At 40.5% G+C, this 26,038-nt stretch overlaps 1 protein-coding gene across 4 annotated transcripts in view; it reads right to left on the bottom strand.

Annotated features, from left to right (window-relative positions):
* The window catches only part of SLIT3 (slit guidance ligand 3), a 535,141-nt gene that overhangs the window by 465,897 nt on the left and 43,206 nt on the right, over positions 1 to 26,038 (bottom strand). For 2 of the 4 annotated variants that reach the window (XM_065030140.1, XM_065030141.1), the window contains exon 2: positions 20,710 to 20,962. In XM_065030140.1, coding sequence (XP_064886212.1) covers positions 20,710 to 20,894 — 185 coding nt within the window. In that variant the 5' untranslated portion in view covers positions 20,895 to 20,962. Of the gene's footprint in view, positions 1 to 20,709; positions 20,963 to 21,050; positions 21,698 to 26,038 lie in introns of those variants that run through there. The other 2 variants (XM_065030138.1, XM_065030139.1) reach the window with 2 other exon arrangements.

Raw genomic sequence — 26,038 nt, 5'->3', positions numbered from 1 at the left:
GTCATCAATCCTGATGCATTTTGCCTCCTCTGATTACACTGCTCCCACACAGGAAGATTCTTCCACTTTTATTTCTAGTATCAGTGACCACTATATGCTGCTTTCTCCCTCAAGACTAAAATCTTGTAAGAGGCTAACTATATTCGAGACCCAGTTGGTCTAATACAGCTGAAACAGAGTACTATGTGCCAAAATGAAGATCAGGCTCTGGGGTTATTCTAAACCCAACTGAGGCCGCAGAAACGTTGGCTACGCAGAGCTTGAGAACATCTTAACTTCAGTGACTCCCAAGTGCGGTCCTATCCAAATGATCGGAAGACCTGCAAAATTATAGAACAGGTTATGATTTTGTTCAAGCACCCTAAGCAGGCAGCCACCTGACGCCGGCTTTTTGGAAGTACTCTTTTCAGAAGATGCTGTTAATTGCACTGACCTGTTTCCCATGTGTGTTCACCCTTTGCCAGTTCCTACATTCCGACTTAAAACTCTCCATTTCCTAACACCTCTGTTACGTGCTGACACATTTCCCTCAGCTGGTCACATCTCGAGTGTTACCTCTTGCAGTCTCTTTCAGTCTGTGCTAATTTATGCTCTACATTCAAAATTAATAAGTAACTGGCTTCTTTTTCACAGGAGTGAAAAGCCACTTAATGAGACCTCGAGCTTCCCACTTTTCTGCAGCTTCTCTTTGGAGTGAGAAATGCCAAAAATACAGAAGAATTTAATGTCCAAACTTACATCTTAATAGAAAAGACATGAAAATAAGACACTCCAGTTTGAGACAAATTCTATTTAATTCAAAGAAGAGTCAAATTAAAAATAAACTATTTTATAAACTAATCCTCCTTGCCAGACTGATCCTCTACTTAAGGACAGATCCCCATACACTAACTCGGGTGCTTTTAGAGTCACAGCAAACCAAGAATAACTCCTTTTGTTTCACAATGTCAAGTCTTTGTTATTTCATTTAGAACGAATACACCAAATAGCTGTTTGTGCTATAGGTCCTGTGTTCTCTCCTATAGACTTGCCTTTGCTCGGCACCTCTCAGGTTCTTCTGGTTGACCATGTCCCATTTGGGGTTTATTTGGATTTTTTTCTGTTCAGACTATTCTACCTGATCTAGTGCTAACTTACATGGGCAAGGCAAACAGCTAGTCTATCTCAGATTAACTGATATGGAGTTAATCTCCTTTTAGTGTCATTTAACATGCTGGTGCATTCACTTACTGGGGAAAAGCAAAACAAAAACAAAACCCACACACCACAACACACCACAAACCTGAGAGTCAAGAAAAATATCCTGCCTATACGTCTACAGCATTTGTGATTTGTGCCAGAGACAAACCAGCTACAGCTTAAGATCTCCATCTTTTCCACAGCACCTTAATTGGCCTTAGACAACCTGAACAAAGAACAGATTAAGGACTATTTATTTTAATTTATTTAATCCCTACATCTCAGCTATGACTATATGCACAAGACAGACAGTATCCCTGCTTGACTTACATCAACTACATTTAAAAAAAAAAATCCATTAAAGAAAAAAAATCCACATAACTACAGGGCACTTTGATTTCACGTCCCAGCCATTCTCTTCCATTTGCATTTATCCTGTTGATTGAGTTGTACTTTTCTCCAGGAATACGTTTGAATCACTGCCCACATTTTTCAGATTTTCCAGCTTAATTTCCTCTTCTGTTCTCAGTTCAGTTCTTCCACCCTGGTGCATCATTAACTACTCACTGGTGCGCCAGGGTGACCTGATTGTGAGATGCATTGGAAAGAATTAAGTTTGGAGTAAGCAACACAAATAGCTTCTGTTTTACTTGCATGATGTTTCCCATCTGCTTTTCATATCATTCCTTCACCAGTTTTCCCTTGCCTGTATCTCAGAACAGGTCTAGCAAAGCGCAGCATTAGGCTGGTCCGAATTCTGCAGGGCAGATGGGAGTCAGCCAAGGTATACAGGGCAAGGCGGTGTCATTGGTCCTGCTTTTTGTGCGTTCTCCTAAGACTTAATTTTCAGCCAGCCTGACTCAGCTTGAGCAGGTGCATGCAGAGCTGCGTTCCCGTCCTGTACATCGCAATCTCTCCACCTCACCACCCTTCCTGCCAGTCTGTGAGACCAACCATCAGCCTTACCACTCTCTACTTTCAGCCCCAAGAACACTCCTGCTAGTCAACATCCTTCCCCTGGTGAAGTCTCCAGTTTCCTATTCTGAAACAGACTTTAACATCCCTTGATCAATACATATCTTGAGATGGCTCTTTCCTCCTGCAGGTTGGCACAGGCTATGCTGTGCACATAAAATCCATCTATTAATCCCTTCTGAAGGTTAGTATCTCAGTCGAAGGTTTCCAGTTCTATAAGTACAATTACCTGGACAATGCTCCAAGACAACAGTTTTTCATGAAGTTCACTTTCTTTAAACCACTTATGATTTAACTGATAACCACTGCCTTTATTTTAAACAAAGCTGTATTTACCTTCTGAACAATTGTCTGTCCCACCATGCTCTAACACCTCAAGGTTTATCAGCCATCTGAAGAAAACCAGACTCCAACCTTGATGAACCACAACATAACACTCCTCCTCCTGCTCGCTGTAGGTCTAACACCACTGCAGAACAGATTGCCACAGGTTACTCCATCAGTCAATTAAACTTTGTGAAGTTCCTGAACTAATGCAGACGTGAGTGGTTTACAGCCAGTATTTGTGGGAAACATAATATTTTACGTTTCCTTTATAAAGTTTGGCAGCTGATTATGGGCTCTCTAGTGGGTTTCAGCTACAAAAAGCTAAACCTTAACATGTAATCTTGGTTGGCTTTCAAATACATCAGCATTCGTAAGAACTGCTGGAAGCAAACACACAGCTTTCAAAATAAATTGTCTGGGTCAAAGACATGGGGAAAATTCTACTGCAAAGGTGAATTTAGTTCATATTTAACTTGAACAAATACCTATGTGCAGATACATTCATTCTACATAAATTATTGTGCAGGATTCCAACATTTTGCATAGTATTTGGTGCCAAGCGGATCTCAGATCTTACTCAACACATCTACTTTACCCACACATACACAAGCCTGGATGCTACACTTTGTCATTTCACATTCAGGTGACATTGTTCCATCCTGTAAGAACATCTAAGGACACTGCATTAAGGAAAACAGGTCTCTTCTGGTGTGTCAGCTGCAAAGTTGATAGAACTCAAAAATAGACTAAAACCGTCACTTATACCAGCTTTAGTAAACCTGTTGGTATTAGGTCTCTCTTGTCAAAGTATTTTTCTTTTTAGCGTAAAACCTGCTCAGGACAACGCAGGTGTAGAGGCAATTTAAGCAAACAGACATGGAAGGAATTATTTCAGTGGGAATGAAACATGGACTAGAATGGTATAAGACATCATGAAAGTGAGTTCAGATCAACTATTAAAGTGAGCTTTACTCACATACGCACCCTGCTATGCTCTAATAACACTTAATTCAATACATATTTTGTAGATGTTGAAGACTAAGTCACACAATGTACACACAGGGATATTTGGAGCAACTAGAGCAAATCCTTCTTCACAGCAAGAATTCCCCTGAATTGCTTCATCTTTCATTCTTCTCTAAAGACAATTTACTGAACTTAAGACACACTTTTAGATGTTTTAAAGCATCTCTAATGTTCTCTGCAGCACGCTATTATCCAGCTTCAAATTGCACAAGGCATTCACAGATTACCTTTGTTACATTACTCACACTTCAGTTGATAATTATTCTACTTAGTCATTCTACTCTTCCAGAAGACCCAGACACTGCTCTTCTTAATCCCCACCTTCTTCTTGGACTGCATAAAGTTTATGACTTGAAAAGTAAATCCACTTGCTAGTTGAAAGCACATGCTTCTGTCCTCTAGACTCACAAACATTGGCAAATATACACACTCATCTTAGTTCTAAGCCTACACTTATTTAACATAAAAGATCAGAATTGACTTGGACAACACAACACTACCACCATAGACATTACAACTCTTACAAAAGAGCCAATAACAAAGACAAGCAAATGCTTAAGTCCTGCAACAATCTTCAAAGCAATAATACAGTATTTCCACATGAATAAAAAAATCCTTATACAAAATATAAATAATCTTATATACAAGGATGCAAAAATTCAAAACACTGCTACTAGATTGTAGCAAGTTCCTATTACTCAGATGTCATTTTGCTACCTGTTGAACCCCCTACACATTGTACTCCCCAAGATAATCCAAACTTTGGGCCCTCATCATACTTGCGAGTCTTGAACATAGCCAGGTGAACCCCTAACTTCATGCCTCAACTCTTCCAAGACTACAACTGTTTTTTTAAGTCCATTGCCCATGTTGGAGTTCACTCTGGTTGCCTACTCGTGCTTCTCTGGGCACGCAGAAGCCAAAGGCAAAAGCCTTCCTAGAGCATCAAAACCAGTTAGCCCTGAGTACAGCTCCCTCAGACTCTTGGCCTAACCCTGGTCGCTTTTAGTCAGAAGAGAAGTTGCTTAAATGTCTTTCTATTTCTAGAAGAAATAACAGTTATTTCATTTGGTTAAAGCCATTCACTGTCAATAAGTGTTGTGTAAAAACAGAGTCTTCCCCCTTCCAGAGGACTCTCAGGTGTCAATCTGGCAAATGCAGGCGCATTCGTAACAACAAAACTAAAGATCACCTCTGATGCCCAATAATTTCAAGGCAGCAGCTGATCTTGCATCTCAACGGCAAACACAAGACCTAGCTAGGAAGTACTTAGGAAAATATTAATCCATTTGTCTTTAACCTAGGGAGAAATGACATTAAATGAAAATAACCTGCAATTTAAGAAGAAGGTAATCTAGAGTACCAGTTCCAACTTCATTCAAAACCTCAGATGTTTATTCATTTACATTAATGAACAAATAATGTGATAACAGCAGTAGAGAAACTGCATACTGTATTTAGAAAAAAATAACTGCCATACACTCCAAAGGCCAGCTCCTGCCCAAGTTACACGGCACTAGGATTCTTCCCTGTCCAACTGCTTCATAACTAAGGTGAGAAAGTTTTCTAGTCATGGAACCTCAAACACAAAATCTCATTTCTGTTCCCGCTCAGTTTTCAAAGTGGCCACCATGTACCAGCCTGAAGCCACACACATTTGTGTCAATCAGCAGAAAACCCAATACTCTAAAAACAATCTTGATTAAACCAATCCTCCGTGTAACCTAGAGGGAAGATGCCTTTCTCTTCATCGCAGTTTTTGGTATTTCCCAAAAAGAGATGCATCAAATTTGGCTCACACAGAACAATGCACTTAGGAATTAATTTTTAAAAATATCTATTGTCCCTCTGAACCAAACAGGTCAGGATCTAACACGCTATCTAGAACTTATAGCAACACAAACCTCAAGCTACAACAATTCATGGAACTTCCAAAAGTTCATGAAGACCAGAAGAAAAATAGTTTCCCCCAAAAATTTAAGAGCAACTCTTTTGAAGCTAATAGCACACACTCCTTGTTATGATTTATTTTAATACATTCCAAAGGATTTATTTTAAATGATAAATTAACTTGGCAGTAACATCCAGAATGCGGAAGCCAGAATTCAAGTGATAATAATTGGATCTGGATTCCTGATCTGAATATTTTTCATTTGCCCAATTTCTCTGAATAACTCAAGCAGCACATATTCTTGGGAAACAAGGCTTTTATTGTTTTGCCATCACACTGCTGAAGAACCTTCTTGATCCAGATGACCTGCTAGAATGTCAGCTGAGTCATCCCTTTAGAATTTTCCTGCTTGATTTCGTTTCCCAGCCCCCGATCACTAGGCAAGGTAACCATGAGCACGCACATCTGAACTGGAGAAACAAGCATTTTCACAGCTAAGTTAACCATTCACTCGGCTACCTGCAGAAGCTCAGAGGCAGGAGGAACACCCGCTTTATTTTCACAAAAGCTCCCTGCAAGGTTGGAGGCAACAGGTTCTTCACTAAAGCGCTCCTCCCTTTACAAGTACTTTTGTTGTTAGCTTGGGAACATGCTAACAGCCATACCCATTAAAAAGGAGAAAAATCCACTCCCATGTGCGAATGTATCCACAGAGCAGCTTTTGGCTACCCTTTGCATTCTTTACACACCCTGTATACTTTGTTATTTCAACCATTTTACAGAATTTCAGCTAAAGAATGTATTTGTCTTTAATGGGCATGGCCCGCCACTAGTCTCCTAACCTTAAATGACTATAAATCCCCATAGAAAACGCTTGGCAATTCTCTTATGTCTTCAATCCAAAAACTTCAAAGTTACAATGATAAACTACTCAATTATAACACTACCCTAAAACCCTCTGGCAGCACAATCTGCATATCTTCAGATTTAACATATTTCCATCTCAACTTCTGCAATGCACAAAATAAAGTCCTGGGACTGGATTTTGTGAAATACACAAACACCATCAGTTTCTAAATCATTTGGGCAAGTAGGAACATCACTTATAAAGAAAGAGACAAAAAACTTCAAAATCATGTTCAGATGAAGTAATTTCATTTGCTTACAAGATGGTACATGGCTTCTCTAGAGAAGAAGGTGTTTTGGTTTTCAGCTTTTTTTTTCTTCTTAAACAGTTGACTTTGTAAAGGAGCATGAGAAATTTTAAGGGGACATCTTACTCCAGTCTATAACTACATAGTACAGGGGTATCAAACTCATTTTCACTAGGGGACACATCTGCCTCGCAGTTGCCTCCAAAAGACCAAACAGAATTCTAGGACTACATAAATGTAACTACTCCTACATTTACACAGTCCTAAAATTACATTAGGCCCTTTGAAGGCAACCACGAGGTTGATGCGGCCTCCGGTGAAAATGAGTTTCACATGCCTGACCTAGTAGGTATGAGAATCCAGACTCACTTCTCCAATTTACAGCAAGATCAGGTCAGACGCGGAAGAACATCAGTAGAGCAAAAACAAGCCCTGCTACAACCACCAGTTCTTAAAAGGATTTAAAAGTTCTTCATAACTTCAGTAACAGGTATTGCACAGAGTGTTTTAACACAGTAATACCGGGATTCAGGAATTTTGATATTCCTTGCTATCCATGTTAAACCAGAACAATAAACTTACAATCCACCATTTAATAATTTTTTGTTATTGGCTAATACCACATGCATGACACTGGGAAGTTTCAGTCTCCAGAATAATTTAAATGTAATTAAACAGCCACACAATAGCTGGAATGTGCAAATTCTGTGCTGCAGTCCATCATACTTTTGTAACACACCTACACCATACAACTTTTAATTCAAAAAAGCTAGATCATTCCTTGTGATTACGGAAGGCTTTCAGGTATGACTCAGACTGTTTTCTTTCTGTCTCAACAATGAGAGAACTGATCTTAGAGGTTAAGTGCTCTAATTTTGTGAATACGTTATCCATTCTTAAACCCATTACAGAAGTGCTTGGTTAATAACTCACATTAAGTGTCCAAATGATCTGGAACTGCTTGCAGGCAACACGCTTCTGTCCCCATCCTTATAAAAATACAATAAATGGCCTGCCAAAATCGAGGTGTTAAACACCAAGGAAGGAAAAACAAGAAAAAACACTTTTGCAGCTTGTGCAGTGGCTGAATTCCTTACTGAGCAGATTGCTGTTGTTGTACCCAAGACCTGCAGAAAGCAGCATAATGGGCTGAGTAATTCAAGTACTCTGTTTCTTGCAAGGAAACAGGTTTGTCCCAGCCTGCAGGAACTCCCAATTATTATCATTTGCAGGTTATTATTTATAAAGGAAATGCTATCCTGGAAGAATTGATACTCCCATACCCTTCACCTTTGTCCCAAAAGTTTTCTAGCTACTCTTGATGTGTTCTAGATGTCACTTGGCAGCGGCATCCATGTGCTCGTGAAAGATAGAGAACCTGCAGGAAGAACAAAACAGGCGGAGAGGATGTACTGGCACAACATGTGCCACCACACAAACACAAAGCTTATGAAACAAGGAGGAAGAACCAGTGTTTTGAGTACAGATGGAGAAACGCAGCACCACTGGAATCACTAAGATGGCGGAATAGCTCTTTTTGTGATACATACGTTTGGCGATGGTTGAGTAGACAGGCGAGGAAGAGGAGGAGAGGCTGCCCTTCACTGGAAGGAACAGCCCAAATGTCTGGTGCTCAGAGTCAAGCTCAGTGAAGGTGACATTACAGTAGGATCTTGTTGCCAACCAACCACTCAGGGTGAAAGAGGTACCAAGAGTCCTCTTGAAGGAATAGGAGGAAATCTCCAGAAGTATGAAGATTAATGGTATTACTACAACTTATGGCAAACATTTATACTTTCCCAAATTTTTAATAATCTCTCCAGCGTGTTTACTGCTTATTTAAGGTTAATTAAGGACTTGTGGAACAGAATCTCATCAATAAAGTGAAAAACAAGGACTGGCAAAACATGCTGTTTCTCATGAGACTGTTTTTCACCCTGACTCTTCTATACACTGTCAGTTTTGGTTTTTAATGCTATACACAATGCAATAAGCTCATCTGGTAGAAAAAACAAATGCATGTAAACTTCAGAAAAATTCACACTGCTTTATTTTACAAAGTCAATACCTGACGTTTGCATTTAAGTTTATATTTCATTTAACTATGTGCTATATGACTGAATATAATTGCAGTGAAGAGACCGCTATCTGTTTAAGTGCTCTTCACTAATACAGACAATTTGATGTTTAAAGACTTGAGATATTCCACACCTGCTCTGACTGCTGTAATTCATGATGGCTTGGGAAAACATTCTACCAACAAACAGGTTATTTTAGTGAAGCTTGACAAGAAAAAAAAAAAAAAAATCAAGCCTTGATTTCATCTCCTTGCTCACTTTCAGACATGCACCAGCTAGAAACTCTTCCCAGGAGATCTTTTCCTGGAAAGGTTACAGACGCTTGTCTTTGTGTTTGGAGCTTTTTGTCGCTGTTATTCAGGTTATTTTTTTAACAAGCATCCAGTTTCACCAACTCCATCCCTTCCAAGAAGTACCACACTGAGCGTTCACATCTACTGCAGCCACTAAGGAGCAGATTAGGCCAGTTAGTTGCAGTAAAAGATGGAGAACAGTTTTAATATGCAGAAAAAAAATGTGAAGGAAGTTGTGTATTGACTTAAGTTTGGATCTAGATGTTACAATGACAAGTGATTCTCTCCATTCTCAAGTAGAGTCCAACCTTCCCTATCCCCCCCATCATCCTAAAACACTTGTTTTTCAACAGTGGACTTGCTGGAGTGAACCTGAATTGATTTTATAATGTTTGCTAAATGAATACAAAACTCAAGTTTTTCTAAACAAGACTTGGCACATATTTGATGTTTCAAGTTCCTGAAACTACTCATGTTTATTAAACCACCTAGAACTAAGCCTGCTACATACCTGAGAACTACAGATTAACAACCTTGGAAAATATCTCTTCTAAAAAATAAGCTAACATCAAATGGGATTAATTCATTTTCAGTTTCAAAAAAACGTAATAAGCAATTAGCTAAAGAATTTCTCAGAGAAAAAAAAAACACACCACATAACACACACACCCCAAACCACCCCCAAAAAAAGCCATAAAACACTTTCGATTGCTCCTTATCTCTTGCTGCCTTTTCATATGTTATCTATTAAAACTCTCAACTCCAAGGATCATTGGGCTGTTTCTTATACTTTCACATTCTTATCTGTGAAAGTTATATCCAGATGTGTGTTTTCATCTCCCTCTGCAGAACCAGCTTTGCCTTGGGGCTTTATTTCTCCATATCTACTTTCACTTCTGGAAAACAAGTTTTCTTTGCTCAAGAATTTTACTTCCACGATTTGCTTCAGCACTTGAGTCTCGCCTGCAGCTTACCTCCCTCCTGCATTTGTTTAGGCATTTCAGAAATGCACAATTGCTTCCCACTGCTATCCGCTTACAATGACTTCTCTTCTTTGCTCCCCAGCTATATTCTTAGAACACAACCTCTAACCGGCTCTACCACTTCCAGGGGATGAGGCAACTTGCCTCTTCTCATCACTCTCCAACTATGGCAGAGAAGCTCGTGACCCACAAGTTCACACCTCGCTAAGTGATGCTGTAACCACTGCCAGACTCACCAAGGAAAAATGTTTCCAAAATACCTTCCAAAAAACTGTCCTGAATATAATGCCTTCTCAGTCTAAACAAAACCATCACACCGACAAAAGATGAATTTGGAGAAAAACCTGGAAGCTAAGGTCCCACTAAAGTCCACAGAAAACACACTTTGTGACTAACAGGTAGGCACAAGCCATTTGAACTGCTTTCAGGATGCAGCTTTTTCTTGCTTAAACTTATTGGAGTCATATTTCAATAACACAAGTGTTTTAATTACACATTAGTGTTTCTGTACCTGTGGACAACCAGTATGCATATATGCAGTAATTAATTTTAATGGGCTTGCTGTCATGTGATAACATTTGTTATATGAGCTTTATTTGCTATGTATTATATTCCATAACAGAGACAATGGGCAACAAAACCTTGGGCAGACAAGGATTCTGTGCTGTTTCATATTTTCTTACTGTGAAGTGGAAAAATAATGAATATAAATCTAAATGATATTATTACACAGAGCTCTGGGTAACAATTGAGAATTTCTTTGGTCATCCATCTTCTACAAGACAGCATGTCCCAAGGAATATGACCACAGATTCCTAGGGAAATGTCTTGCATTTTAGGATGAGCTTTTTGGTCTCTCTAAAGAATAACTGAAGTTAGGAGATTGGATCTTTTCGACTTGGGGGCAAGTTTTTTTTTTGTGGAAAAAGCTCTTCCAAGTGAAGTTGTTGTATTAAGTCAGTATTATGTAATATATGAAAATATATCTACTGCTAACGCTAATAACCTTTTTTGCCAGACAAGCGATACCTCTTCAACTTTAAAAGCTGCTAAACTATCTGAAGAAGTGCTCATTATTCACCAGTGCATACTCAGCGAAAACAATACAGTAGGACAGTTTGGCTGAGCGGACTGAAAAATATATAGTTCTGCTAAGACCTGTGAAAGTGCATAATGCTCACAACTCACAGGCCATATCTTTTGAAACTGTCAAGGTTATTAACTGGGGTCCCATAACAACACGCACCAGTAATACCTTACAATCTATCAAAATATTTATTTTGTACAAGTCAACTACACATTCCTTACTGGCCACTGCAATAAAGGAAAAAAAGACCAACTGTAAAAACAAAGATTAATAAACAGTCTTCTAACTATTAGTATGCACAAGAATGCACCTCCGCATCTGCTTTCATCAGGGTATTTTCATAATAATTAAGTGCTTATCTTTTGAAAGATTTCATAATGGTCATTCACGTCCTCTCGCCTTCCCCTCCAACCCTGACAGATCCGAGCTCTTCGAAAATAAAGAGTTTGGAGCCAGACAATAAAAACTGCATTGTACAGTGCTGTGATTTTGGAGATCAGAACCTCAGATGCACTAATATGAAATTGATTACCAGTTGTTATTGTGCCTAGGAGCACCCTGACAATAGCTCAAGATTTCATCATGTTAAGCGTTGCACAAAAAAGTGCCAAAGGGCTTTCAAAGACAAAAGGGTGAAGGGATGAAGACAAACAGATAAAACAGTACTGACCACCACACCCCACATCTACAAGCATGTTGGCAGGCTGCTAAAATGGGTTACTGATCTCCAAATCACCCACCTCCAGAGCAGTTTAGCCCTCCACTTACATGGAGCCCTGGTTGAAACAGAACCACCAGTCTCTTACTACGTGGACAAGAACAACTGTAAAGCCACACACAGGAAATACTCTGGAAAATTACAGGCAAGTGATTTATCTTGTTCTTTTGGGCAATTGCCTGTATGTACAGTCACAGCATAATGTACTACAGCATCCCCACACAGAGGAAGGTTGAAGCATCTCTACTGAAACTCCTAAACAGCATCCCTGCTAAAAGCCTCATACCTCCACCTGGAACAAACTGAAGTCCACACAGCAGCCAGTGAGCTATCAATGATAAGAACAATATCTCCCAAAATTATGAGCGCTGCTTGGACTCTAAATACATTTAATAGCTGTTTGTGTCTTCATTAGTAACCTGATAGTACTTCTACAAGGTTGATACTTCACCCTGAGACTGCAGTTGAGGGCAGTCATGCTTATCTCTCTTCTGCAGAAGAGAGAACAGAGGGCTCTCATAAGAAGTCCCTTTGACACAAGAATTCAAAAATAATTCCTGCAACAGCATTGCAAGCTTTCAGGAAAGGTAAAAGTGAGTTGTGGTGAGCAACACAATTCTGAAATTAATTTAGAAGTAAACTTCAAATAGGTTTTGTAGATTGCTTGATGGAAAGTCAAGGCAAGACCAGCTTTAAACCACTGAACTTTCTTCCTCATTTTAAGTGAGCTGATGCTTATTGAACATGCCCCTTCATCAGTGACAGTAGAGGAAAGAATACAGCCATTGGTCAAAATTATTTCTACCTGAGCAACAAAATTAAATTAAGGTCTCAGAAAAAGAAGCAACTCACAGCCAGAAAGGTAAAAATCTAATTAAAAGTTCCAGAAATCCATCAATCATAAGATTAAAAGCATATATTGCAGCCAAACAGATGGTGTAAAACCGAAATACAAGACAAATTTATTCTGACAGATACAACTGACAGACCAGATTCAGTTGAGGTGGAAAAAAAACACTGAAAATAACTAGCAGAGAGGTAAGAAGCAGCAGCAAACTTTTGCTACAGATGTGGCCCTCAACTCATCTAAAATTTACTCTGAGTACAAGACCACAGACCCATCCTCCTTATGTAAATAGGTAGATAGGTCTTTTATGTATTTAGCATCATTAGAAAATACTGTCAGTTGCTTACAAGGCCATTTCTCTCAGTGGGGAAGAACAAGTTCTGGGAATTCCTGAGAGCCATTCAAGACTTTAAATTATACATCTGACTGGGCAACATTGGAAACAGATTGGAAAACAGAGTATTACGGATCTCTAGAGAAAAGACTTAAATAGTGGAAACAGAATAGCTTGGGCCACTAGAATATTACTAGAACCCAGCCCTCTCTGAGCCTGAAAATTACATGAAAACAAAAAAAGTCAAATTGATATGGCTTAAAACTGGCAAGCAAAAGCTGTTAAGGAACATAAAAGGGAGTGAAAACAGCAGCCCCGAGCCAGAATTGGTACAATACTACAGTGATGCACTCAAATCAACAGGAATTAATAGAAACTCCCTGTCACCTGAGGAGCAGGAAGGAGCCAAGGGCAGGAGGCACATTCTACCTCCTGCCTGAATCACAGACTTCAACAAAAGGACAGGACACAAAATCTACCTCTAGGATAATAACACTGAACACCGCCACTCATCTATACATCCTTGCAACAGGGACATACAGACAGACAATCACTAGGAGAGATCTTGGCCACACATTACTTCTAGTCATTCTCTGTGACATCACTGACATTATCTTTCTTCAGAAAGCTTGGCCATTTGAAGTTCACTTCAGTTTTTCTCCCCGAAGTTATCCTGACTCCTTCCTTCCTCACCTGAAGTTAGAAACTTGTTTCCTCTCAACATAAAGAGGACAAACACTACTTTGCCTTGAACGAGAAAAAAATTTCAAAGAGCCAAACAGAAGAGAATCCCCTTAAGGGAGCTGTGGAACTACAAGACTGAGGATGTGCATGTTGATCGCTACAGCTGCCATCATCAAGCCTCCACCAGAAAGTTGGCCCTACTTAAAACTACTACATGTTCTGCATTTGCTCCCAGTCCCACCTTCTCCCCAGCCACAGACTGGCCGCTGGTGAAAAGGGTTTCAATACTGAGCCACAGAAATTCTTTACGTGCTCCAGTATCTGTCTGTAGTTGCAGAGAGTAAACAGGTGAAAGAACTAAGAGGTACTAGGTTACTTATGAAGAACATTCCACCACCTCCTCTTGAGGTTAATACAACATTTGAGAGAATTCAGTAGTTACAGTATTACAAGGCAGACTGAAACTTACAGTGAGACCAAAGTCCCACAGCAGACCTGCACTTCATATAAAGCATTTGAGTTCATCAGGTTAACCTGGAAAGGAAGAATCATCCCTTTAATCACAAACGCTTTAAAAGAGCCTCCAGCCTTATGAGGCTGTAGTAAAGACAAAAGAGGCTCCAGAACTTGCAAGCTCACAATCATTCCAAATTGGGAACAGCTCGTTATGCTACTTCAATAGTAAGACTTAGTTATATTATGTAGGTTCAAATTGGAGAGGCAAGTAAGGTAAAAAAATAGAGAGGAAATCAGGAATTACAGGGCAGGGAGAGGTGGAAATTTACTTCTTAATTAGATATCTTTTTAAAACCCACAAATAATTTCATTTTCTTGAAAAATTACTTGAGTGGTCAACTGCAGTCCTCAGCCAAAGACAAAAGAGAGCTCAATTCAAGTTCAGTCTTTGGAAAATTCATCTGAACATTACACCGCACTTAGGCAGGTGCAATATGTGGAAAATAAAGAGCAACACAGTTGTGATTAGGAAAAGATTCTTACAAACTGCAACTCTGAACTTGAAGCAGAACAGTTTTCCATTAATTTCTAATGAATCAAGTGCGAGCCAACACAACTACAATATTAAGCAATGGCTTCTATTCTCCATCTTTGTTCAGGAATAATTATACCTTCTAATCAAGCTAAAATGGATCCCACTAGACCAGCAGCAGACAAAAAGCTTTCCGTTTTAAAAGGTCAGCTGCAGCAACAGACAGCCAAGGGAAATCAAGCACTGTGGGCACCGCAAGAACTGTATCAAGAGTTGAAGAAAAATTAAGCTTCCAGTCACTTGAGTTGTTAGTTTCTGCGGGGGAACACATCCTGATTTAAGTCCTCTGAACAATGTCTCCAGTAAACATGCTTAATTCTTAACATATGGTGTCTGAAACTTACTCACTGAATATCCTTATTAGAGCCAAGTTCTTTTCCTCTATCATCCTTACAACTCCCCAAGCGTCTTGTGAGACTCTTGTGGGAAAACCATCTTCTTTCTGCTCTGTGGAAGCTGAGGAATAGCTTAGATACTACTGAAATGCAGACAGCAAATCATATCAGATATGCATGTCCACACAAGACAGGATATTTTTGGTTTAAATCTCAGTGGAAATTCTTTAAGTAAAAAAAAAAAAATTTAAAAAAAAAAAAAAAGTTCAGCAGTGACATTCCGAAAGATTAGTGACAGTACTCACAGTGAAGGTCAAATAACTTCATAGCCGTCAACGTACAAGTGACAGAGTGTACAATAGTAGGATTTTATACAGATTACTGTACAAATAAGAACATTAGGAGTTGCTTATTTTTGCCTCACAATTAATCTATACAGGTAAGCTAAGCCGACTTGGGTACACACATCCCCCAACTCTCAGACACACAAATTCTAGGGGGAAAAAGGCAACACTCATCTTTCAGGACTTCCTAAAAGACAACAGCTGTTGTTTAGAGGGGAAACTTTCACCTAATTCTCTTGCATGAACCCATACTCAGCTGCCAAAGTAAGAACATGGATAAAAAATGAACAGTCTCAGAGGAATGTGTTAGAATTCTGCAGTAAGTACTCTGGTTCTTCTGATGTCAAAACCTGATCCAAATTTGTGCAAACAAATACAGACAAGGTGACAATGGTCACTATTTGCTTCCATTGAGCTAATTTCATCCTCCTTCCTGGTTCAATCATTCCAAAACAAGGTAACATTTAATACTGTAAAACTCTGATCCTAGACAAGTGCATGTCAATGGCCAGTCAAGTGCAAGTAGTCTGCATCTTGTTAGTAAAGGGAAGTGTCCAAATTAAATTAAGCAACTCAGTGATGTTTTCCCAGGATGAGCACCTCCGAGAACAAGCCCTTTGAAGCAAAAGCCATGTATGTCCAGTTATTGACACATGAACAAGGAGAGGGGGGAAGAAAGAAAAGGCAGGAAAAGGAGGCTCCATGCAAGGTTTTGGAGAATATTACTACACAAACGAGTGGTAATGCCTAGTGGGAACAACTCTAGAAAAACAGAATATTAATGCAAGAGTCAGTATAATTATATTTGCATGTGTTTAACATTGCCTTCTGCAGTAATATGGAAGCATTCAAGACAGGAGCTTAGATTTAATGTGGAGACAAAATTGAGGAAGTTGAAGACTTATTACAAGCCAGTGCAACTTCAGCAGCTACATGCACCTAGGCCAAGAACACCATAATAATATATTTGTATAACAGAAACCCCAGACCACATGAAAACTCCAGAGTAAGCAGATGACTAAGCTACTAAATTGCACCTAAATGCGGACACACTCAATTTAGCTACTCAGACAAAGCACAGAACAGATTAGTCTTGCAAGCTTTATCAATTTAGCAAGGTAAAGAAGCCTTCAAAGTAAAAGACAAAACAACAATTAGCACAGGAAAGCTATCAATTAAACAAGATTCTAAGCCACCAAGCATAAATTCATCAAGAATTCAAACATGGCTAAACTCTGCGAAGTAGCCTCTATCCACACATAATGTGCTGCTAATAGACAGGGAGAGATCTAGACACAAATGGAAGGAAGGACACAAAGGCTTGTGCTTCATGTTCAAACAGAAAGCAGATAGTGATCCAGAAGACTCAGGCAGTTCCTCCCTATCACTTGTTCCTTTCAGAGCTGAGGAACACAACTGTCAGGCAGGTGGCTTTGATCTGCTCACTGCATTTACACAGCATCTCAAACTAAACTTGACTATCAGAATTATTAAGTGTTATAAAAAGCTACATGTATAATATTTTACATATATAGAAAACATTTCTACTGAAGAAAATTATATATGATTCTCTATTTACGTAAAAACTGAAGTGCTGCTACACAAACTCTAGTCAGAGGAGTCTGATGAAGCAGTCCTAAAGCACCTTTCAAAAGGATAAAAGATGAGAGATTTTTATGGTTGTCTTTACATATTCTTAATTTCTAACCTTTAACTTCTGGTTCTTTACTAGCACAAAACAGCAATTGCATAGCTTAAGAATCACTGTGCTCACCAGCAAAAGTTAACCATTACATTATTAGATTTCTCCACAACACAACAAGTTTATAAACTCACTTTGTTTTTAGTATGCTAAGCTATTTAGTAAATGTAGAACAGCTCAGTAAATACTAATGAGAAGCCCCAAAGTCAGCCATATCAGCCTGCTCATGTACCAGGTCCTCTGTGGAGCATCACATCTTGTACTTTCGGGAAAAGCCTTAGACTTAATGTCACGGCTCTCTTTTCCTGTGTGAGCTGATGGCTGCTCTGGGGGTTCCTTCTCTAGAACAAAGGTAAATGGAAGTTACTCCTTGGAGGTGACAAATATTTGTTCCATGACTTATCTTCTCCAGCCTGAATCATTTCTTTGTGTAGTACACACCGTTCACCTCCTTTCACCTCTTCATGAAACCTAATTGAGCAAAAGCTTCAATCTATACCACACAATTAGACTGCTGTAGAATGTAATAACAAGGCAAACTACAAAACAAACCTAGTACTACTTGCTATATTTGTAAAGCTGCTATTAAAAGATGAATCTGTGTAAAAAGAAAAAGCTTAGGCTAGTTCTACAACCCCATTTCTGTGATCTCTGGTTAATCTGTGAATTCCTCTCAAGACAGAAATCACAAGTACAACTATTTACACAAACTACACCTTCAAAGCATGCAAAAAATAAATTTTAAAAGTATGCATCACATTTCTCATAAAGACTCAGTAATCAAAGCTCTAAATGCCCATTTTTCAGGGTAGGAGATGATCACCAGTTAATTTAACAGAGCTCAATGATTTTCCCCCCCTAAAGAGATTTTCAGTTTTTCCTTAATGTTACATTTTCAGTTTTCCTGGGGTTTCATATTAACACAAATTTAAATAATATTTAACTTGGCTCCACTGGCCATTCTGTGACAGTTGTACAAGCATAACTCTAAAAGCTTAGTGGCAAAATATTTTAAGTGCTGCCATTAGATCTCTTATTAACTAAAGTAAAAAGTTCCCAACTTGAACACGTATGCAGAATTTGTAGCTCAAAAGAACACAGATGCGAAGACCTTTTCATAGCTTAAGTGTGTGGCCATCAAGAAACTTATTAAAAATATTTTCCTAACACATAAATATTTCTCTGAGATAAAAAATATCTTTGTCATTTCAGATATAATCAATTCAGGTTTATTTACAAATGAAACAAACTAGTTGAAGACTACACATCAAGCCAGTGTTATGTCATAAACAGTTAGAGGTTGCCATGGACCATAGGGAAAAAAATGACTCTCTGATATACCCAATAGCTGATTGATGTTTCACCTATGACCAGAATTCAGACCCAGGAGAACATAGTGTCTTTTTCTCTCTACTGCTTACATTGGAAACATCAAGTTAGTGTAATCAGTAGCAATCTAGGTTTGAAAGAGTTTATAGAAGCTTTAAAACACAGTCATAATGAAGATGACAGTGAACATCATGAAAACAGTAAAAGGCCTATCGTGGACTAATAGAAGTGAAGACAGTATTTAAAAATATGGAATAATGTGTTACTCTGCAATCCTCTGTATGCTATTTCCACAAAGTTTAAGTCACTGAATGCTCCAATAATATACTACTTGAAAAAGAAAACAAAGCATCCAACACTGCTACATTTCCTATTTGTCAGTAGTAAATCTGAGGTTAAATATTCAAACCCAATATTGTGAAATAGCTATTACTGTTCTTCATAGAGCCAGTAATCTAAAATCTAAATCTGCAAGTAACACATATTAGGACCAATAGCACAGTTATTACACTGTCTTTCATTCTTTTTAATGCTTAAAATGACAAGAAACTCTTTCAGCTTGGCCTCTTACAGAAGGCAAGGAGAAGCAACACCTCTGATGAGCATATTATCACAAATGAAACCCAGGAACAAAATTAATTCAATCCCCCTAAAATTTAGGCAATAGCAAATTACCATTTTCAAATTCTTCTCAGGTGGCCAACTGACATCACTCTTGTGAATCCCTTTTAACCTGCAACTCAAAAGCATGATTCTAGCTCTCGACCCTTAAGCCACACAAACACACCTCAGCAATGACATCTGTGTTATCACACAGACCTTGGCTGCTATCTACTTCAGGAGTGGTTTGTGGTGGAGCTTGTTGCTTTGTTTGCTTAGGGGTTGTTTTGTTTGGGTGTGGTTTTTTGTTTTTGTTTGTCTTGGGTGTGGTTTTTGTTTGTTTGGGGTTTTTTTTGATGTGTTCGGGGATTTGTGTTTTTGTCTTTAAATTGCCAGGTTGCCACCCGTTAATTCTCAAGCATCCACAGTTTCATGCACAGAAGTTAAGCTTGCTATAACACTGCCACCTGAAAACTATTGTTCACACAGCTGGGGTTAAAAGGAAGGCTGATAGGGCCACAAAACATTAAAGATGGTGGAATAATCTAGTAAGAAACAGAAACCAGCGTATTGCTATCATTTAAGAGGTCTCAGCACTAGAAAATGCATTTATAAACATTTAAGGACGCTATAAAATTTCGTTCTGGGACAGAACTTAGCCTTTAAGAGGACTCAGGACAAAAACTTTGTTTGCTTAGTAACCTCATCTAGCTTTCATTCTTAAAGGAAAAATTGCTTGAGAGTTTGAAGTTTCCTGAACTCTCTGACCCAGAAGGAAATAAAATTGGGAGTCAGGCCATACAATCTACAGCATTTGCTTACAAGTTCAAAAACATTTTAAATTATCAGCTAATCCACATAAAGCACAACTAACTACACTCTCCCGAGGTCATCTGCAGAGCCCAGCGCAGAGCCACGCCGAAGCTCTGTTTAACATTCCGGTCTGGACATCTTCCTATCTAGCAGCACCGGGCATCTGCTGAAATATGCCATATGCTCTGCATTAAGCAACATCAGAGACGCCGTCCCCTACACCAAGCAAGTGCCAAAGCTCTATCAGAGAACTCAAATTTGCTTTCAGCTCTCTCCTTCGAAACTTGTTAAGTAAAAAGAGTCAAGTAAAAAAATCCTGAAAACTTATGATACAGAAGATTTACTACGAACACGTTCATTACGTTCTCCTGTGCCAAGGTTGGAAGCACTCCACAACGTTACACTACTATTATAAACCCTGAAGTAGACTAAAAACTAAATAACCAGTTTCTCCACAGCAGTTTAAGACAGAAATTAGATGCTGCTTTAATGCGACTTCTTATCCATTTTGAGGGATTTATGGCAGCAGTCGATTTTTCCATGGTGATGAAGTCACCATGCTAAGAAATAAGGAGAAGCTGCTACCAGCAACCAGGTGAAAACAACCAGATTTCTAATTGCATATTAAATGGTTGTTTGCATTGACAATTATTATTGCTGGGAGCACCACAGGGAGAGCTCTCAACTCCACTGCAAATCACTACAAAACCCAATCAGTTCATAAGTGAAACTGAAAAGACAAACTCTTAAAATTATATTTTCTTTCTTTTCTTTTAAAGCAAGAAGAGCAAAATAGCTATGACTTCTAAAAAGCTCCTCCCCTTCTCTCCTGAAAACATTAACCTGTGTTTGGTTACTGAAACTGCTGTTAGGATGCTCTTTGCACTGATACACAGGTGCTAAGAAACTCATCTCAGGTGCTTCTACAAGCACTTGAGGAGCCCTTAACAGTTTTTACTTACAGTCTCTCTGCATTCCTGGGAATATCCCTCGGTACAGTTTTGAGTCCTAGTCCATGACAATCCACGTTGGAAGCAATACACGTACATTTATGCGGGCATCCTCCAACAGGCATCCAACTTGCGGAGCTCCAAAAGCTCAAGACCATTCCAAGGTACAGAAACGCACTTCTTCCACCCGACAACATGGTTTCTCGATCGCTTCGGTGGGTATAAAAGTGCGTGCAAGCAGCCGGCCCTTAAAGATGAAACGCCTCTAAGAAGAAAGGGAAAAGAAAACAAGAGGCTCTTAGTGCAGCCCAAGGGAACCCACCACTGCCATCACCGCCGGAGCACCAGCCAACCTTCAAAGGCGCCTGAAAAGGTTACGTTAGGTGGAAGAAGGTGGGGAATTGCCTTTCGGGCTCAGGTTTCTTTCTGTTATCTGCGAAGGGTACCAGAAGGCAGATAGTTTAACAGAGCTTGAGCCAGATGCGTCCTCAGATGAAAGAGAAACCGGGAGCGGAGGTAAACACACACAAAACATCCATCAGAAGCCGCGGCAATCTCCAAAGCAGCCTCCTCCGCTCTGCATCGCCCCACCTGGGCCGGGCAGGTAACCCGCGGAGGAGATGGCTGGCAAAAGCCACCCCGCTGCGAGCTCTTCAGGCGCTGCCTCCCGCCCCTCGGCTGCTGCTGCCGCGGGCCCGCACCGGGGGAGCCGAGACCGGGAGGCGGCGAGAGGCGCCGGTGTGGCCGGAGGTGGCTGCGCTCCCCGCCGGCGCTGCGCTCGCCGGCCGCCCGCTCTCCATTCACTGTGCATGGCAGCCGGGCGAGCGCCCGCGGCACCGTGCCACCCCTCCCCCCGCCCTCCCAAAAATATCACCCGCAGCGCCCATTGGCTGCGCAGGCCCTGACGTCACGAAACTGCTCAACTTTTGGAGCGGAGGGAGGGTGAAAGTTTGGGGGCGCCCCCGGTGGAGCTGGGCCGCCCGGGCCCGCCGCGTCCCGCAGCCCCTTCCCCAGCCCGATGGCGCGGCCGGGACGCGGGTGCCGCTCGGCTCCGCGGTGCCCAGTATAGGGGCGAGCCCGCCCCCTTCCCCCGGTTCGGGTTTCGGAAAGGAATGTGCGGGCTGGAGCACGGGAACCCCCGCCCGGCGCTCCGTGAGCCGGGATCAAGTTTCCCCCCTCCGAGGAGAAATTCACCTCGTTTTGTTCCCCGCGTTTCCACTCCCCGAGTACCCTCTGGTGGCGGCAGGAGGACGGTTCAGCTCCCGCTCCCAGCACCGGGGCTGCCCCGAGCAGCTCTGCACCCCACTGCTCTAGCGGCTGTGCTTCCAGCTCGAAAGTTCAGTGCCATGTTGAACTTCAGCAACATTTTGTTGAAATAAGAGCGACGGTAATTACGTGAGTTTAAGGCTCAAAACATTTTACCTAAACTACTGAAAAGGTACAAAAAATGCTGCACACTCTGAACATTTGTTAACATGTAACAATTGTGAGTTCTGGGAGACATAGAAGAAGGTATTGCTTTATGTCTAGGGACAGACTCTTTACCACAGCCTGTTGCAATAGCACAAGGGGAAACAGCTTTAAACTAAAAGATAGCAGATATAGGCTAGATATAAGGAAGAAATTTTTTTACAATGAATGTAGTAGAACACCAGCCCAGGGTGCCCAGAGAGGTGGTGGATGCCCCAGCCCTACAGACATCCCAGGCCAGGCTGGACAGGGCTCTGGGCAAGCTGAGCTGGTGAAGATGTCCCTGCTCATGGCAGGGGTGGCACTGGGGGAGCTTCAAAGGTCCCTTCAACCCAACTCTTAGATGGTTCTGTGATTCTAAGGTATGTCTTAACCCATTAACAGGCTGTAGAGCACAGGTGTCAAACCTGTTTTCATATTTCACTGTAGAAAGGTAACTACTCCTACTGTAGAAGTAGTTCCATTTATATAGTCCTAAAATTCCATTCAGTCCTTTGAAGGCAGCCACGAGGCTGATGTGGCCCTCAGTGAAAGTGAGTTTGACACCCTTGCTCTAGAGCATTTCCCTGTGAAAACAAATTTGCTGAAGAGCACATACACAACCACGGGTTAACCTTCGCCTCTCCAGTTCTCCCAGAAAAAGCAATAAAGTGGTTTTCTCATTTTATAGGAGATTTACATAAACAATTTCATTTTTATATAGAAAGCATTTTCATCAAGACTTAAAATTGAACCACTAACATGACTAGACTCAAAGCTCAGTTAAGTGGTCCTTATCTTTGAGTATCCAATGCCAGATGGCTCAGTGACAAATGACAAGGTTTGAAAATGCACGGAGGGACTCAGCTGTCACCCCTTTAAGAGGCTGCTTTATGCTGCTTCAGAAAAGATTAGAAAATACTGTTCTCCCACCTCTCTCACATCTACAGAAGCCCAACATTTGAGAAGGTGTATGTAATTCTGTATGGATACCCAAATGAACCAAAAAGCAAAAGGCAGAGGAAAATTGCTTTAACTTCCAGGATTAACCGATAAAGTTAGGAGCAAAGCCCCAACAAGCCCCTCTCCAGCCCTACAGTACCCAAAGCAGCAATGATAACTGCAGGAGCTTGAACCGTATCCCTCTCCTTTACCCTCTTGAGAGGGCAAAAGCACAGGCAGCTCCAGGCACATCATTGACACTCATCACTATCTATTCTGAGGCAAGCACCCTCAATCAAGTGTGAGCCTACATGAGACCAGCTCTTGTACAAGGAACAGCTGGTTCAGGCCAGACAAGACAGAAATTGCACTGCTTGGGAAGACAAAGTACACTGAAAATTCTGAAGTCTCCTTCACACAGACTGAAGATATACAGCCTTAGCTCATTCAAGCAGAGAAAATACTTTTGTTGGAAGCAAACTTTCCTTGGCAGCCCAGCAACATCATTCCGAAGAAAGATTTTTTTTTTTCCTTTCTAGTTTACTAGCAAACATCTTCCCAGCTACAAAGACATGGAGAGGCACACACCTCTCAACCTACATAAGCTATTGGATACCAAATATTATTATAAGTAATGCAAATGTCACAGCCTGATGTTTGGGGTTTTTTTCAGTTACTAATGCTTAGCTGTGATGAACTTCAAATTCTAAGAGATGCTGAAAAAACCTCTCTAAAACCCCTCCAATGCTAATCCACAGCAGTCAGCATATTCCATGCTTCACTGCTGATCTTTCACAACAAAATTTCCCTGAAAAGGACAAGTGAACCAGACAAAGTGGCAGGAAAAAAAGAATAGATAAGCCAAAAGTCAACTCCATCCTTGAAACACCATTATGGTAAAAACTAAAGAGGCTTGTTTTCCTACATTCCAGTTAAAATAGCTCTTAAGAGAAGATGATCACATATTCTCAAGCCATGCCACAGTGAAACTGACTGTTGACTCTGCTGGTTTGGTTTTTTTTAATACACCTACTACAGCTTCTGGCTCCTGGCAATTGCTGGTAGCTGGCAAACGAGTCACTATTCATCTGAGTATGCATTTGGCAGCGGTCAGCACAGCATATGTTACACAAAACAACAGATTATGGAATAATCTGCATCTATACAGTGTTTCTTGTTTGTATTTATACTAATTTAAACAAGTTATTTTTATGAAGCCATCTAAAGCCAGACAGGTTTCATCCATACCATTTCCTGAAGTATTAGAAACCTCCAACATTTCCATATATGTATAATAAAACTCCCTACAAACAAGATCATTATCAAAGGTGTGCTGTCTACTCGGCAGGGATTTAAATCTTGCCTGCTGCTTCCACTGTAAGAAATACAGTTCTTAGAAAATGAGTAGCTTCTTGTATTTTAGAACATCTTTGCATCAATTTGGAAACTATTTAATAGAAATTAATTTTTGTTTTCAAGTATGAAAAAAGTAGTTTTGTTTCTTCCTCAGAGTATGAAAGGACATTTACTGAACAGATGTTCAGAGTCCATTTATATTTAAGCAGTGCTGCCACCTAAGCAGTTCTGTAGGTGCCTTCTCTCTTGACCCTGCCAAGTATATCCTCACCACCTCCACCAGTAGCTCCACCTTGCAGTAGTGCCCACCACACCTCGTACAGTAGAGAACAGAGCACCAGGGGGACAGGGTGGACAAACAACAGATCACGGCAGCTGCCTGGGGAAGAGGTTAACTGAAAGAAAGTTACTTCTCTAGACAGTTTTGAACTTCCAATCTCTTCACAGAACACAAAAGCACAATGACTGGTTTAGAGTTAATTTCAAGGTACACTACGTGGTGTGGTATGCATAATATCACCACATTTCTTGTCAGGGATTTCCTGGGCAGTTGTGCATGCACACACACAGCATAGCAAGTGTGACATGTCTGAGAAACATGGGACTCACTGCCCTTGTGTTGTCCATGTGGCCTGCACATGTGCAGTAAGTCTGATGGCTTTCAAACCTGCTTTTCTGCATGCACAACAGACAGTTGCCTAGGGCTCCAACAGGAAATGTGGCATGGCCTGGTCAGCTGGCTGAAGCTCTGAAGTCTGAAAGTTTATGGATGAAAACTAAGATCTGTTTAAGAAATTCAGACATATGGTAACTCTGGTTCAAGCAACATAAGACCATTGCAGAACCTCATACTGCAGGTCTGCCTACAGAACAGAACAAAGCCTCCACCATCGCCAACAGTAACTGAGAGGGTGGAGAGGAAATGAGTAATTTTGATTACTTCAAAGGAATCAGGCCTCAAATCTTATCATTTAGGTCACAGCGCTCCCTGAACAGCTCTAAGAGGAGCCTCTCAAGCACATCCACCACAGCACTTTATGCTTCATCACATGATCAAGCTGATGTCTGCATTTTAAACATGCTAAGTTCAAACTCCACCTAATTTTAAAGTCACTGATGCAATCATTTGGGAAGCAATGACATATACCAAGTTAAATAAAGTATCTCAGTACATTACCTAAAAAGGACATAAAACTAACAGTTGAGAGCCCTGTCAATGCTAAGGAATTTGAACTTGATTTTTATTAGAAACTAGAAATGGAACATAGGTTAAATATGACAGATGTCAATATTGCCACGCTATTTCAGAGCACATGGCATCCTAAGCACTCAGTGATGCTCCAGCAGCACAAACACCTGTGTGCAACGCAAGAGCAGGACTCGGTGCTGCTGTCCGCAGCCTATGTTGTGTGGCGATGCCCTCTCCTGGCTGCCCAGGTCATTTGAAGATGTTGAATACTATCTGAATCTGAGAGATGGTAAAATGTGTATGCAGATATCGCCAAAGCTCTGGACAAAATAAACTTTAGGAAGATAACACCACAGAGGAGAAAAGATTCAAATCTAAGTCGAACTACGTTTTTCACTAAGTTTA

The sequence above is a fragment of the Columba livia genome, chromosome 14 (assembly GCF_036013475.1).
Source record: "Columba livia isolate bColLiv1 breed racing homer chromosome 14, bColLiv1.pat.W.v2, whole genome shotgun sequence".
Taxonomy (NCBI): domain Eukaryota; kingdom Metazoa; phylum Chordata; class Aves; order Columbiformes; family Columbidae; genus Columba; species Columba livia.
This window is presented reverse-complemented; position numbering and strand designations above follow the sequence as displayed.